Below are 16,443 nucleotides of genomic sequence, written 5' to 3'. Positions count from 1 at the left end.
TCTATAAAAGAAACGAGTTATGAGAAGATATTTTATAAGGTTAATTACATTCTAAGAGATTGTTTTGATTTGGTTTTTAATTTAAAGAAAGGACTTTATTTTCTCTAATAGCACAGCATTTCTAAGTCTTATTTTCTATGGAGTTGGAATGAATCTTTAGGCAACTACGTATACCTGTTAAAAATTAAACTGGTCACAAAAAAAAAAAAATATATATATATATATATATATATATATATAAAACTGGTCACTAAAAATGATAACCGATTTTTAACACTGTGTTAAAAGCACAGTTCTTTCTTCAGGAGGAAAGGAGAAATTTTAGACTTGCCAGATACAGAATACGTGATGTCTCTAAACAGAGCTGTCCTGCTGATCGTGGGGACTAAGTTATAACAGCTTCTTTGTTCTAGAATGTCACCTACCTCACATGCAGACCACAGGATACTAGGCCTCAGATGCCTAAACAGCACCATTCCAGGCACAGAACTTTCTCAGTGCCTATTCCCATAACTGGGAACACACACACACATACATACAGAGATATGGGTCATTATTAAAATCAGATTTATTAATGGCTTCACAGTAGCAACACAAAATGTACTATCACCTTTCCATAGGAAAGGTTATATTTACTCTACACACTTCAGTCTTGAAATGTGGCCCACAAAAGCATTCAATTCCCAATCATCAATGAATTTGCTGAGGGTCCCACACCCTCCAATCCCAATTCAGCAGAGCAAGAGCCCCTCCTTGGCTGCCAGGCGCTGGCAGTGGACTTTGTCTTGCTGCAGCTCTTCATGATTTGGATGCCAGAGCTTCATAATGATCCTTTCAATGTTGAGAGCATATACAGTGTGTGTAGGAATGACTTCCCTGTGTACCTGGGATTGAAAACATATCAGCACGTCTCCCATTATACTTCAGTATACTTATTTTTCCAACACCGAAAATGAAAGTAAGATCTGTGTCAACAAAACACTCACACAAAAGACACACAAACCTGTAAGTTTTAAGCCAGAACCTAACTAATCCCAAATCAGATAACAAGAAAACAAGGAAATAACAAGGCTCTGAAATAGAAATAAGGGGACAAGGAGATTTTTTTTCTTTCACTGGGGAGATGAGAGATGCGGGAGGTAAGTTAGGAAGGACTCTTGAGCCAGGGGTTTGAAAGATTAGGTTACTATTAATGGCTTTAATAACAAACAATAGAAACTGAAAAACAAAAGCCAGGAAATGGAAAAGCTAGTGAATATCTTTGTAGACTTGAAGAAACTTTGAGCCTATCCATAAATCCAGGTAAACCTTAAGGAGCCAAGAGTTACCTGCAAAGCTTCAAAAAGGTCGTACATGTTCACTGGAGGCAAAGTCGTGGGTAGCGTGTCCCCCGAGCACGCCAGCAGGAGTGCGGCCTGCTGCTCAGCATCGTCAGGAGGCAGGTGAGACGCTGGATTCTGACCAGTACAAGGAGCAGAAAAGGCTGGAGGGCTGGAAACAAAGTGTTTCAGAAATATTCCCAGTAAGTAAGATGGAAACAACTGAACAAACAGAATAGGGATGGGCTGCTAGAATACTTCCTATAAAATATATCTCAGATATATTTTATAGAAATCCAGTTATCAGAAATCCAGTTATCAGAAATCCAGTTATCTTTCAGCCAGTGTATACACGAGTAGTCTATAGTTTTAATTTTTAAAGGCAGCCCATCTGTTGGGCTGGAAATAAAATGCAGTGCAACTGCATTTACCCTTCTCCCTCCACAGTGCTAAAATACTAAGTCAGGATACTGAGTCAAAATTGTTCCCTGCCCTTAAAGAGCTTCTAGTTGGAAAAAAGTAACAGACCTTCATTAAAGGAAAATGAAATTGGAAACAACCAACCTGGAGAGGAAGGTAGATGATACCGGAGACAACAGGATCAAAAATAACAAGCAAGAAAAGAAAATAAAGCACAAAAAAAGCAACAGGCAAAAATGGAGGGTGGAGAAAATTCATCCAGATCTTGCCAATTTCCCAAAATAGAACCCAGATATAACATCAGTTGGGAAGTCAGACATAATTTTTGTATCGTAATACAGTAGGAGATAACCTATGCAATTCTGGAGAACACGCAGGAGGTGAAACAACAGTGAGGAGGGAACTAGAACGAAAGCACAAGTGGAGCGTAAGCGTGGGCTCCGGCAGCAGACAAAGGCAGCACTGATAGAGAAACAAGCGGCCGACGGTGAGACAGGAGCCTCACAGGGACAGGCTGGCAGGGGGAGAGGGCAGCTGGAGGCCCGGCAGGGTCACACACCGCTCCAGCACTCGCCCGCTACGAGGGGCCACTCTTTTACTCTTTTTGGTTTGTTTTTCTCTAGAGAAGAATGACTCACAAATGAGAACACATAATCCCAAACAGATATGCCTGAATGAGATTAAGAAAGTAAATCTTCACCTATGGCAATCTAAATAGTGAACCCAGTTTAAGCCAGTGATCTTCAAGATGAGCCCTGTGAGCCGTCTCAAGGTCTTCGGGGCCATGTGACAGGCACCAGCACCATGCCTTCCCCATGGTGTCAGCACCATCTGCTCTCTTCAACTCCCTGCTCGGCTTTCCCACCCCACACCCCTCACTGTCACTCCTCCTGCCTTCCCTGCCCATTACTTCTTCCCCAGCATCACTCCTGCCAGCCTTCCCAATCACACTTTTTTCTCTGAAGTTTTATCTCCCTTGTCATCTCTTTACCTCTCTTCTCCCTGAAAAGGGACAACACAGGGATGAAGGTAATCCAGGTCATCTCAGAGGGATGACTCAGAATATCAGAGAGGTCCTGGGAGCCCACAGTGGAGTGCAGAGAGGTTCCAGAGATCGGAGCTGAGAGACCAGAACTGCACAAGAGGATGCCAAGAGCAACCTGACGACACCCAGCACAGGCCGCTATCTTGAGCTACAGCTAAAAAAGCCAGAAAAGGACCTGGAGAGACACCTACTGCTCCTCCTCCCACCATCAAGAAACCCAACCTTGACCCAACAAGCACAGGCCACGTTCCTGAGTGAGAGCTGGCCCACTCCCCCAACCAGTCAGGTGATGCCCCTCAGGAACCATCCAGACGCACTGCCCCAGGGAACTACTCCACTGTACTTCGGAAAGTGGGGGGCACTCACTTTAAACCACATGCAGCGGCCAAACTCTACAACTTCACTCCTAACATAAAGAGTACCATAAGAATTCACTGGTTATCACGCAAGGATGCAACTTAAGAAAATAAAACCATACTGCTCTCAGAGGTACCTTAGACGCACAGAGCCCCAGTACCCAACTTTAACAGTGGTCTATTACAAAAGAGTAGTGTAACCAATTTGGAAGGATGGATGCAAAGATCACAAGAAACTTCACATACCTTTCTATTAAGTTGTTGTAAGCTACTACACTGTTCTTCAGGTATGGCTGTGGGGTCACATTACTACCAAAGGCATATTTAAAATGACCATCACGTAATCGATAAGCTTTCCTTCTTGACACAACTGATGTCAATATATCTTTAAGGTGATTCTGTAAAAACAAGAAAAAAAAGAGAAAAATAGCATGAGCTCCTCTTTAAAAGCAAACCATAAAACTTCCTTTGACCAAAAAATGTATATTGGCATTTAGTGGATGGAGATGTGAGACAGGCAAACAAGTGCTGAAACCAGACGAATGTTCACGAAACAGCCACAGAACCATACATACCAGGGTGCGAGGGTACAGAAAAGAGCAAAGGGAGACACGCTATTTTTATTTAGTTCTATTTAGGATGGGCTTGCTCTACTTTAAAATTTATTAAAGTTTTTATATCTCTGAACTGGCTCCTCTCCCTCAAAAATGATGTTCAGATAGCTTTAAATAAAAGTACAAAAATAAGTAATTTTTTGAAACAGCAAACTACCTTGAAGCTTGGTTTAAAATGGTACAAAATGTTTCACCATCAGGAACATATTGGTTATAGTGCCCAATCTACTAAAATCCTTGCATAAAAAGAACCTTGCCTCTCTCAAAAGCCACATAAACAAAAGATATATAGGAAATAAACAGAAAGTTAGGTATTTAATATCTCTTCGCCCTTGTGAGAGCCAAGTACCCAAGAGAGGGTTAGAGAATGTCTGCGAAAATAGAGACAGAACCAGTCCCAGCCTACCCTTATTAACAGGGGTGCTGGGGTCAGGGATGATGTTTCAATTCTACCAATAAGATCAGCTCATGTCAGGACTTCATGGTACAACTTATGATTCAATGTTTATAACTTCTTGAGAAAGCTGTTATAATCTCTGAGGTACCGGCAAGGAAACGGAGGCCCAGAGAATTGAAAGGAATGACCCAGCGTCACCGGTCAGTACCTGTGCACTCTAGACCCCGGTATATGTTCTGTCGAGTAACTAAATGAGTAAAATGAATGAATGAAAGAGTGTGCTGAGACAAGAATCCCACAGTTCCGATGCCAAGTCTAATAATGCTCTTCAAATGCCGTACCACAGCAACATCAAGTGAGTTTAATCTTTAGGATTCTCAATCTCATTTTTTTTTTTTTTTTTTTTGCTTAAAAACTGTCCCCTTGTTGAGAAATTAAACATCCAAAGTGTTATGCAAGTAACCTTTCTGAAAAGTTTAGTCTGTTAACTGAAGGCAATTGTTTGGATTGTGATGTTTCTCCCCTCAAAAGAAAACAACTTTCAATGATGACAATTCTGAGATCAGAGTCACATTTTAGTTCTTTTCTTGCAGTACCAGCTTTGAATAACTCACACAAGCTTGTCACATTCAATCTGTAAGAGTGTTTCTGCCACCAGCAAACCAACCTCCACTGCATAGACCACAGCTGAGACAGCCTCCTCGGTGACGTTGTCCAGCCCATGCTCGTAAGCAGTCACTATCATTCTCCCTTCAAGCTGACCCCGAGTGGGAAGCATCATTGTGTGGGAACAAAGTTTCAAGTCATCATCATCCTGGGGATCCTTGGCCACAAACTGCTGGGCTCCCGAGAGAGGATTTTGAGGCTGGAATCTATGCTATGGGTAAGAAAACTTTTCAAAATTATTCATTATGTGGCAAGTAATAAAACACAAACAAAAGTAACCTATGAATGGGACCTGAGATTCCACAAATTAATGCCACCAAAACTATATCACAAGAGTTAAAAAAAAAAAAAAGAAAAAAAAAGTAATTCATGCACAACTAATCACAGATTCACACCCATTACACAGTAATAATGAAGACATGAGTTATGGGGAATAACAGTACTATGCATAGCAGTTTATTCTATTCAATTAATACCTCGGTAATCACAGAATATATGGCTCTGTGCTAAAAATAACAACTGGGGAGAAGGAGAAGATATAAAACTATTTTCAAACAAGTCAGAGTATTTTAAGAATACTTGTAAGTAAGCAGATTCTGAAAATCTTAAGAAAAGCCCTAAAAAAACCTAGCTAACCAATATAACAGATCTAATAACAAATATTCCAAGATAATGTAGGGTAGTGTAACTCTTACCATTATCTTCTACTAACAACTCTCAACACAGAATCTTTCTAAGACACAGTCATTAGTTTTTTTAAAAATAGTTTTTCCCAATCTTTTCCGCTTATAAAATCTCAGCCTTCCTCTGGGAGATGCTGATAGGCCAATTATATTCTCCATAATCAGTGGGAGATATGCCTCAGTAGCTTTTGCTTAAGCCCAACTCACAAGATTTTGTAGCGAATATGGCTTGTCCTGTTTGAAGTTTGTACTATAAAAGCAATACTTGTTGTTCTTCCATTTTCCAAGTAAGTATAAAACTGTATTTTATATCAAACATGCTTTTTTAAACCAAGTATACCTCTCTGGAGATACTGATGCCCTCCAGATCGAATATTCTTGACTTAAAACATAGAGCCAAGGAAGAAATAAATAAATATTTGTTAATGTTAATGAATAAAGCTATCAATACCCAGTCAAATCTATAAAAGGGATACTTTTGGGAAACTGTGTTCCCTGGATATAAACCAGAAAAAAAAAAAGCAAGTTATTCTAAAACATTTACAAATTTTATAGCCCAATGCCTTCAAGATTTCTCTGAGGATCCCCAGAAGGCTCAAGGCCTAGTGGGGCGTCAGCAGCATCCTGCCAGAGGCCTCTGGGCCTCCTGGACCCTTGGAACAGAAGTCTTCAATCTGAGAAACATTATTCATTCCACACAGATATTCAAGAGGAAAATGAACACAGGCATAGTTGTTGAATTACTGAAAAATCATTAGGTGCTAATGATAACATATTAATAATTACACAATAACAAACTGGAATAAAAACTCAGACACAATCTTTGAAACCCTCTTCACCAAATTCAAATATAATAACACCGTTTTCTCCCCAAATCATGCCCTTTTTTTTCAACTTTACTACCAGAATTGTAATATTCATTAAAAAACTAAAGCCAGTTCCATCACACCAGTGCTTAAATCAGTTGTTACCAAGATCTACTAAACAACCTACATCAAATTTCTGACGAACAGAAGAAAGCTTTTTCTTTCCCTTTGGTTTTCCAGGTTTGGCTGCAGAACCCCCTGTCCAGGGTAAAGATCCAGCACCCTCTATAAGACAGAGAAATAACGATCATAAGAGAAAAGAATGACAACTGATAACTGCTAAGTTTGTTTTCACTTTAGGCTAAAAAAGTATGAAATGCTCAAATGATGAAAATGAACAAATGCTTAAATTCAGATCTCTCATTCTCCTTCTCTAAACAAAACATTCTCCTTCCCTAAACACAACTTCTCTCAAATCACATTTTTTTCTCTAGCTGTAACCAAAATTGTTCTTTTAGGAAGACAAATTTGTTTTTCACATTTTTCATTGTTTACTGGGTGTTTGTTTGCTTACTAGTAGCAGTAGTATTATAAAAGCAGGACAGAATTTTCTACTTCAAGATGGTGAAATAAGCACATGTATTTGTCTCCTCTCTCTTCCAAGACCCTACTAAATATGATAGTAGAAAAAAGTAAATGGGGGCTTCCCTGGTGGCGCAGTGGTTGAGAGTCCGCCTGCCGATGCAGGGGACACGGGTTCGTGCCCCGGTCCGGGAAGATCCCACATGCCGCGGAGCGGCTGGGCCTGTGAGCCGTGGCCGCTGAGCCTGCGCATCCGGAGCCTGTGCTCCGGAACGGGAGAGGCCACAACAGTGAGAGGCCCGCGTACCACACACACACAAAAAAGTAAATGGCACACATCCAGAACACAGATAAAAAGCAAAACGAGTGGCAGACCAAGATGAGATATCAACAAATTTCAAAGATGGGCTAAAAAGGAGCCAACTTACAAAGCGGACACTTGGAAGCTGTGACCTAAGTTGGCAAGGTTGGTAAATAGGTGGAAGTAAATAAACCTGACTAGTAGATATCCACAAAGAATCTGCATTTGGAGAAGGTGAGTGCAGTGGGAACCAGAAGGGATAGTACAGCTTAAAACAAGATTAATGGAAGATCTATATTGAAAAGTCACCCATAGAAACCCCTTCCCTCACCCCCAGGACTGAACTCAGTACAAAACAAAAATGCAGGGTCCCTTGCTCAAAAGTTAAGAATTTCAAGACAACCACAGTACAGCACAAGTGCAGGCCCTTCCAAGTTCATGGACAGTTCCTGGCCCCATGAAACCAGCCCCACTCACTCCTGTACACAGTGCAGTATAAACAGGTGGCAGGGAATGGAGAATGGAGAACTCTTCTCTAGTTAAATAGAACAAAATTTCTGGGATTTACTGAGGTAGCTGGTATGAATGTTGGTACCCTAGAGCACAGTTCTCTGCAGCTGGCATTTGAGGAACCTCACTGCAATGGCTGGCCTCCCGTCAGCTCACTCTAAAGCACAATCTCCAGGTTTTATGCTTCATTCGTAAATGTGGATTCTCAGACATTTGATGATAAGCTGTAACATGGTAAGAAAGACCAAAGTAAAAAAAAAAAAAAAAATTGAGATCCTAGAGATAAAGAATTCAGGCAACACAAAGAACTTGAATAATTTCTAATTCATATCCTCAGAGAAGTCTGAGAAGATGGGTATCCATAAAACAAAAAGAAGACGCTACAAAAATTGCTGAATTAAAGAATGCACTGGACAGAAGGGCTGAAAGAAAGAATTGAGGAAATCTCACAAAACACAGAGCAATAAGACAAGATGGATGTTTAAAACCAGTCAATCCAGAAAGACATTTCAGCACACTATACGGAGCCACTGAGGTCCCATAAGAAGAACAAAAAGCAAAAGCAGTTGTCTTTGAGAACAAGCTGGTCTAGGAGGGGGAAGCTTTTCATTCTAAGACCCTCTGTACTATTTTTTTTTAAACCATGAACATATATAGTTTAGTGTTAAAAAAAAATCAAAAGTTATACAAGCTCATTACAGTACACTTGAAAAAAATATCCCAAAGAAATTTTTTAGGAAAAGAAAAAAAAAATCACCCATCATTCTAACAAAACATTATTTCATCTTGATGTTTTTGGAAGAATGAGTTCGTAAAGCTTTGAAAAAATATTCCTGGTTCCTCAGCTAAAAAAGAACTGTTTGGAAAGTCAAGTTCCTCTTCTCCATCGCTTTAAGTATCTTTGGCACACCTAGATCACACCTGGTAAGACCAGTCAATCTTAGATGATTTCCCTGATGAATGGAACTTGATGTTAGGCGATGCTGCTGCTGAGTGGCCAAATATACCTCGGGTGAGGAAGCAAAGCATGGCAAGGACGGACTCTGACCCCAAGGAAGGAGGGCTTCACAGCAGCAGTCAGATTTTGGTTTGGATCCAACACTTCTACTTACTAGCTGAAGAGGGCCTCAGGTAAGTTTTTATTTTGTTTTGTTTTCTCTCCTCTGAAGTTTGTTTCCTAGCATGTAAAAAAAGAGGCTCATACCTCTGAAGAGTTGTTGTGAGGATTAATGATAACGCACATAAAGCGTCTAAGGCACTGCAGTTACAGTACTCAATAAATAACTTTATTAAAATCATCTTTCCTGCCTGACTTAGAAAAACAGTAACCAACCTGATCACAATTATTAAAGTACAAAAAACTGTACTTCTATACTTTACTTTTAATAGAAATCACCTCTTTGTTGCCAGCAAATATTAATTTCATTTTAAAGGAAGACATTTTGGGTGTTTGAGAAATAATCTCTAAATTCTAATGTTTCTTCATTTATTTTTAACCAACAACAAATATTCAAGAATATCAAAGGCTTTATTTAATTAAAATCAGCCGCCTATACTAATACCACTTCGTATTTGTTTGGCATTTTTTATTTTTAAGAGCACTTTTTGCATGCTCTTTCATCTGTTTTTTTTTTTTAATAATCCTGCAGGGTAGATATTACTGTCTCTATTTTATAAATGTGGACGCTAAGAACACTCAATAATTAACTACATTATCTAAGCTAGTGGCAAAACCTAAACTTGAACCCAAGCCCCTTGACTCCTACCAACCAAGGTTTTTATTTTTATTTTTTTGCGGTATGCAGGACTCTCACTGCTGTGCCCTCTCCCGCTGCGGAGCACAGGCTCTGGATGCGCAGGCCCAGCGGCCATAGCTCACGGGCCCAGCCGCTCCGCGGCATGTGGGATCCTCCCGGACCGGGGCACGAACCCGCGTCCCCTGCATCGGCAGGCGGACTCTCAACCACTGCGCCACCAGGGAAGCCCCAACCAAGGTTTTTATTTCCGATCATCCCACTGAACCTTTTGGGTGGGTGCCACTTTAGAATATACCTACCTAAAAAGTAAGATCTAATCCTCACAATGTTGGCTTTTCTGATCAAATTAAACTTTATACAATGAAGTGGATTATCTTTATGATCTAACTGGCCAAAGTCCACTTCTATTTAAATTAAATAAAACATTAGAAATGTGACACAGTGTAGGATGTGCAGTGAGGGTGGTGGTGGTGAGGTGTGGTGAGGAGTGGAAAACTGCCTTCCCTCTCTAACACCAACCTCTGTAAACAAACGCTCACTGTTTATTATTCTTCACACCAATGGCGACTTCTTTGAGTGTGGAGAACAAGCCTTTAGGAGATCTCATCTGAACTCTCTATCTTACAACAGAGCTTAGCAGAGGGGGATGATACAAAATACTACTCACTTCTAGATAAACATGGGCTTTTAATAAATGATCATCAGAATCACCACAGGCCCTTTAAACAACAAAAACTTCAATTTGATCTACAGTAGGAGGTACCTGTAAATTCAAGTTTTTAACAAGAGCCCAGGATAAGCTTTATCATGAGGCAAAGTTTTAATGCATTTAGCTTTTTTTTTTGACTGATTAAAATAAAATTGTAAGAGGGGACTTGTACCACTTAAGCTCCAAAACATTAGGGACAAAGGAATCATTCTGTCTTTTCCTATTTATTTAGGTCGAAGTGACAGACTTAGCATCCACATACCTCCCCACCATGCTGCTAATTACTACCTTTGTTCTTCACCAATAGTTTGCCAAACACATGCTGAAGCTCCAACCTTCCAGGTGCTAATATCTCACTTAATTAAGAATAGGAGAAAGTCCAGATTCTCAACATATGCTGTGGTTTCCCCTCCACGTACTTTACCTTCCCTATATCTATGGAAACGCTCTCCTAACCACCAAATTCCCTCCCTTCACTCCTCAGCTTCTTCCTTCTGACCACCTACCCTCCTCCTCACTTCTCATTTATTTAAGTAATCTAAACCCAGCTGAATGGGGGGTAAAGACCAAAAGTCAATGAAAGGACAGAGAAATCACCTGCTTTAAAAAGGTTCTACCGAAGAATCTGTATTACACAATAAAATGTTTCTTCTGAGCAGTTCAAAGAACATTTCATTTGCAAACAAGTCTGTTAAAGGAAGTGAAAGTCTAGTAAGCCCAGCATTCTGTGGTTTTGCTGACTGACATCCCTGGAGGTGTTTCCACTCCCTTACCTGGTGTAGACACCAAAATCTGACAACGCGTGAGAATAGCCAGGAGGAAATCGTTGTGAGAATGGACTGAAAAAGGGAAGATTGTTACAAGTCAAATACAGAACATTTACAACATAAGGAACCCACTGTTTCAGTCTAGCTTTTAAGGACTTTGGATATCCCCTACTCTGCCATTCTTTCCATTTAATTTTAAATATCCACATTATTTAAATGACCTTATACCACTAAAACCAAAATTTTTTTTAAATTTTAAATAAACTTTTAATTTATTGCAAATCTGGGAAAACTTCAGAACAGTAAAATAACTCCCCAGATAATTCTTTTACCATTATCCTGTGTGAGAAGTCTATGAGCTTCAAGGTCAAACTCTTCTTTGCTGATCTTCTGCTTGAACCACAACTTTAAGTTAGCCCAGTATCTGCAGAGGCAGAAACAATATTAAGAGCCTCAGGTTTTGCTTCTTCCCCAAGTTCACCTTATCTGCCTCAACTCCCAGGAAAGGAAGGAAATTTTGCATTCCCTAGTGTTATGGACTGGGTTGTGTTCCCCCCAAATTCCTTTGTTGAAGCCCTAACCCCCAGTACCTCAGAATGTGACTCTACTCGGAAGTAGGGCCTTTTAACAGGTAATTAAGTAAAAATGGAGTCGTCAGGGTGGGCCCTAACCCAGTGTGACTGGTGACCTTATAAGAAGAGATTAGGACAGAGAGAGAGAGACAGCAGGCAAAAGCCAAGGGGAGAGGCCTCAGAAGACAACCCTGCTCACACCTTGATGTCAGGCTTCTAGACTCCAGAACTGTGAGAAAATAAATCTCTGTTGTTTAAGCTACTTAGGAGTCCGAATACCATCACAAGAAGGAAAGTCCTCCCTAAAAGGGACTGAGCAGTAGTCATAGAATCAGACTCATGAGTCAACCAGCCAAAAACCACTGCTGTACCTTTCCTTTCTCACTGCTGCCCTTCTAAAAGACCTGCTCACCAGAAACCTACACTTAAGATTTATATTTTAAAGTATTATTAAAATTATCAAATATTGCATATTTGAAAATTGCTGAGGAGATCTTAAAAGTTCTCATCACAAGAAAAAAATTTTTTAAACTATGTATGGTGAGAGACGTGAACTAGAATTACTGTGGTGACCATTCTGCAATATATACAAATACTGAATCATTATGTTGTACCCCTGAGACTAATATACAGTTATATGTCAATTATACCTCAATTTTAAAAAGATTTATATTTTAAAATGTGTATGTTTTATGGGCATTAATACCAATTCTGGGCAACCTCTTTCCTTTCAAATGAACTCAAGTTTTAATCTATCCTGGCTGAATGGGATTCTAAAACAGCTCGCCACAAAGAAAAATACCTGAGCATAGGAGAAACTTAGTGGTTTTTAAAGTGAAAATCAACCACTAATCATAAAAATTACTAGTTAACTAGTAGGAAGAAAGGATCCAATCTTTTATACCTTAACAACATTATTAGAAATAGGAGTAAAATACTTTACTTTTCACATCTACACCCCTTGTTTCCGTGCTGAAGAAAGCTACTCCTCCTTCAAGAAACAAGGCTAAAAATTACTTAGTATGTTTTACAATCACTTTCAATTCACAATTAACTACTTTCTAATGCTCATTTGAGTTTCTAACAGAAAAAGAACAAAAAAAAGGAGCGATTCCTAAACGAGATGGTTTAATGCTCTCACTGACCTATTATACCCATGGCAGGGTTTCTCCTGTACTCCCATATGTAGACTAGCTTAAGTCTGACTAAGTATATATGTAATTGCCTGGGTTCCTGTGCTTTGCCCTCATCCCCCCCTTCCCCCCACACCGGAGAAAACCCGTAGCTTTAGTGGCGTCTTAAAGCTTCCCAAGACCCATTTCATTCAACAGCAAAACATGTTAGTTCTAGAGCCTGGCACCATGTTCCACGTGACTAGTCACACCCAGCAGTCAATAATAACTTCCCAACATCAAACACTTAAATGCCCCAACCCCTGCTTTTTTTTTAAAGAACAACTAAAAAATGAAATAAAGCTCCACAGAAAAACAGAAGTCTTTTCCTATCCCACTTTATACAACAAAAGAAGATAGTAACATGAGAAAAACTTCATTATTTTAAAAGCCCTGTGTTCCTATTTTATAAGAAAGAGGCAAATATATTTATATTTGGTGTATGAACTTGTTCCAGAACTAAGGCAAGGCTCTGCCAACATGATGCTGTCTATCTTTTCCAGTGGCAAACTTTGAAATAGCCAGCACTGGCTATCAAGTTGAAGACTCGCTCCCCAATCCTGGTCCCTGTATTAACTTGCTGTATAGCCATGGACAAATGACTGTTTTCCTCAAAAATACCAAAAACAAAGTTAGTCAACCTCTATGTAGGTGAGGATGATGGGTGATGAGTATAAATGGGTCAGACTAGGAAGCACTTGAGATACCTGAAGAAAATTAAATAACATATGGCTAAATCATCCGAAAAACTAGGCACCCATTTGAACCCAGAACTCTACTGGGTACTATACAAAGTGAGTTAGCCAGCAAAGCTCATTTCTTTCTACAAGCTGACATGGGCACACAACCTGACATAAAGAACATTAGGGCCACTGCATAAATAGAAAGCAACTCATATCTGAGTTCCTTATACACCTTATTATATATTTTACCTACGAACAAGGACCACATTTAAATGGTCACGTTGTACAAATCAAAGCTAACTACTCATGGAGGAAATGTGAGAAATTACTGTATAGCGATATCACAGACTGTTCAACCAAGAAGCGCTTTTCAAGGAGCAGAAGGGGGAAAAGACAATGAGAGAATGGAAAAAACTAATAGAGAACAACACTGTACCATTAACTGTTCCTGGCACAAAAGCATATTTTGATTGCGGTGTTAGTGGAGATTCAGCTAAAGATGCACCAAATTAGCTTTGGCAGCTCTATGTGACCAACGTTGACAGCCAGTGTCGACCTTTAAAGACCAAACAGGAAATGCTAACTTCAACATTTCTGGCGACCCCAAGCTTGTGTGAGGAGTGTGGTATCACAGAGTTCACCATCGCATCTAATCAATCAATTATACACACAAGCCAGGTTTATTGTAACATGGAAACATTCACTTTCAAATATTTGTAAGCATCTTAGATGTAACCGAGTGAAAAGTCTTTTGTGCTTAAAAAGTGTAAATTTTAGCTGTATTACAAAAATAAGCTATAGTAATTAATGAAGGTAAAAGCTGTCAATTTTACTCATTAAAATAATTAAGAATTTTTAATTAAGTAAGCAAGGAAAGAGACAAAGTCAACATGAATATTAAAATATAACTTTAAGTAGAACATTTTATCTTTGGGAATCAATGTTTACAAAAAATTAAATAATTATGCCAAAATAACAGATTAGATGATTAAATTTTAATTCTAGTGTTTGTAGTTTGATTTATTAACGTTCCTAATATTAAAGTAATCTTTAAAAATTATATTTTGTTCTTAGTTATTCCATTTAGGCCATGAGTGTTCCAAGAAGTCTTACATGGGAATTCTGCATATCTATCTTGCGAGGACGAAAAGTAGATTCTGCCACCCCAAAATTTCACAAGAAGGAAAAACTCCAAAGATCACGTATGACATCCAAGTTAAGTAACTTCAATCTCCAGTCATAATGAAAAGTTGAAAGATAAGAAGGAGAAAGTGCTGGAGAAAAAGAAAGATCCCCCAAACACCTTGCTCCTCCAGAAACATCATTTCAAAGTGTCTGTTGAGTAATGCAAACGTGTAGAATATCACAGAAACCATCTAGCAACAACAACACAAGACTTATACTTTTAAACGTTTAAAATTTGCTTCTTATATTTTAGAAAAATAAAATTGTAATAACAATGTTTTGAAAATTTCCAAACTTGACCTTGTACCTCGGAGGGTTCCTTCTATGACTTCAGCCTTGTATTGAGTTATTGATTTTACACTCGGCCATTTCAGCATCTGACCCCACTGTGTACTCGGTCCCCTGCTATAACCTGGGTGAAGGTCTGTCTGAGAGTCTCTGGGGTCCTTTGCAACCCTCTGTAAGGTATCAGAGCCAGAAATCAGATGCAAAGGCCCCAATCCTGCCATGACTTTGAAGAGTTACTTAACCTCTCAAAATCTCAGTCTTCTCATCTATCAAACGGGAATGATAATTGCACCTACCTCACATCTCTGTTGTGAGAATTAGATGAGATAGTACATTTAGAGCGCTTAAAAGGTGTTCAGTAAATGTCTGCTACTGCTATCATCACTATAACTGCAGTATTGTTCGGTGACTATTTCACCGGAGGCTCTGTCTGCCTTCCGAAATTGCTGTCCACGCTCTTACCGACAGTGCCTCCACAACACCCGCGCTCAATAAGCCTCTGCCTCCAGGAAGCCCTTCGGGAGCGGGCCGCCTGCACGGCGCCGGCTCAGACCAGGCCGGTAGTCAGCCACATGCGTCCCGCACCCTCGCACGGGCCGCAGTCGCCCAACAGGTCCTTGGGCGTGAAGGCGTGGAGTTAGCTTTTCCCGCCCCACCCAGGGCACAGCCTCGGGCGAAGGCGCCCGCGAGGTTCCGGAGGGAACCAGGGAGGCCCGGCCCCTCCAGCCGGGTGAGTCGGGGTTGCCCGCCGGCCCCTTCCCGGGCCCGAGAAACCCAGAGGCCCCGCCACCCGCTACGCGAGGGCTGCACAGGCCTCGCGGCCGCGGGGGACAACTCCATAGTCGGTCGGCAGCCCGAAGCTGGGGGAGCACCCGCGCGGAAACCCGGAGGCTGCGTCCGGGGAGTTCTTACTGTTTCACGTTGTCCCCCAGGGCCTCGCTCAAGTTCTTCTTGGCCGCCTCCAGCTCGCTCACAAAGGTCGCCATTGCTCCCCACGTCTCAGCCCGACCTCAGACCCCTCGGCCACAACGACCAGCAACCGAAAAACCAACTCCGCGAAGGCTTTGGCTCTGGAGGCTCCGTCTTCTCCCGCCTGCCCCGCCCCCAAGCTCTGAGAAGACGTTTGTTTGGTTTTCGGCTCCGCCCGCCTTTCTGGAGAGAAAGTGCTGAGCCAAACTCGGTGTTTTTATGGTCCTCCTGCTCCCGCCCCCTCACATCACGTGACCCGCTTCACCTAGCGCTCCCGCGCCCCACCTAAACCCGCCGCGCCCGGCCCGGGCTGCAGCGTCACCTGCAGGGCTGGCGTATCCCGGGCTCTCAGTCTTACCGCTGCGGAAGTTCCGAATTCGGTCCTTTTACCTGGATGAATATCTTCCCCCTCCAGGTCAAAAAGTAAATGTAGTACTGACTTTATTCTCTTTCTTTGCCTTATTTTTTTTGCCGATCACTCATCATCTAACATGCCACTTAATTGACTTATCTTGTTAATTTTCTGCCTTCTCCAACTAAAATGTGTAAGTTCCGTGAGGACAGGATTTGTGTTTTGTTCACTGATGTTTCCCCAAGTTCCTAGAGCAGTGCCTGGCACATAGTGGGCTCTCAGTAAATATT

At 40.9% G+C, this 16,443-nt stretch overlaps 1 protein-coding gene across 1 annotated transcript; it reads right to left on the bottom strand.

Annotated features, from left to right (window-relative positions):
* Positions 1 to 231: 231 nt before the first annotated feature.
* Positions 232 to 15,990, bottom strand: TADA1 (transcriptional adaptor 1). Its single transcript, XM_082833400.1, has 8 exons — positions 15,745 to 15,990; positions 11,265 to 11,356; positions 10,939 to 11,004; positions 6,494 to 6,591; positions 4,819 to 5,028; positions 3,387 to 3,538; positions 1,329 to 1,491; positions 232 to 884 (listed from the first exon to the last, which is right to left on the bottom strand). The coding sequence occupies exons 1-8, from the start codon at positions 15,816 to 15,818 to the stop codon at positions 732 to 734; spliced, it is 1,008 nt and encodes a 335-aa protein (XP_082689526.1). The 5' UTR covers positions 15,819 to 15,990; the 3' UTR covers positions 232 to 731.
* Between the last annotated feature and the right edge of the window lie 453 nt (positions 15,991 to 16,443).

Source organism: Leucopleurus acutus (genome assembly GCF_964270905.1).
Source record: "Leucopleurus acutus genome assembly, chromosome: 2".
Taxonomy (NCBI): Eukaryota; Metazoa; Chordata; class Mammalia; order Artiodactyla; family Delphinidae; genus Leucopleurus; species Leucopleurus acutus.
This window is presented reverse-complemented; position numbering and strand designations above follow the sequence as displayed.

Excerpts from the sequence above, each read along its gene's own strand:
- TADA1 (XM_082833400.1), bottom strand. The coding sequence starts at position 15,818 with ATGGCGACCTTTGTGAGCGAGCTGGAGGCGGCCAAGAAGAACTTGAGC. Across the intron at positions 6,592-10,938 it reads GATTTTGGTGTCTACACCAG|AGGGTGCTGGATCTTTACCC; the intron begins GTAAGGGAGTGG and ends TCTGTCTTATAG. Across the intron at positions 5,029-6,493 it reads CTGTTCGTCAGAAATTTGAT|CATAGATTCCAGCCTCAAAA; the intron begins GTAGGTTGTTTA and ends TCTTACCCATAG.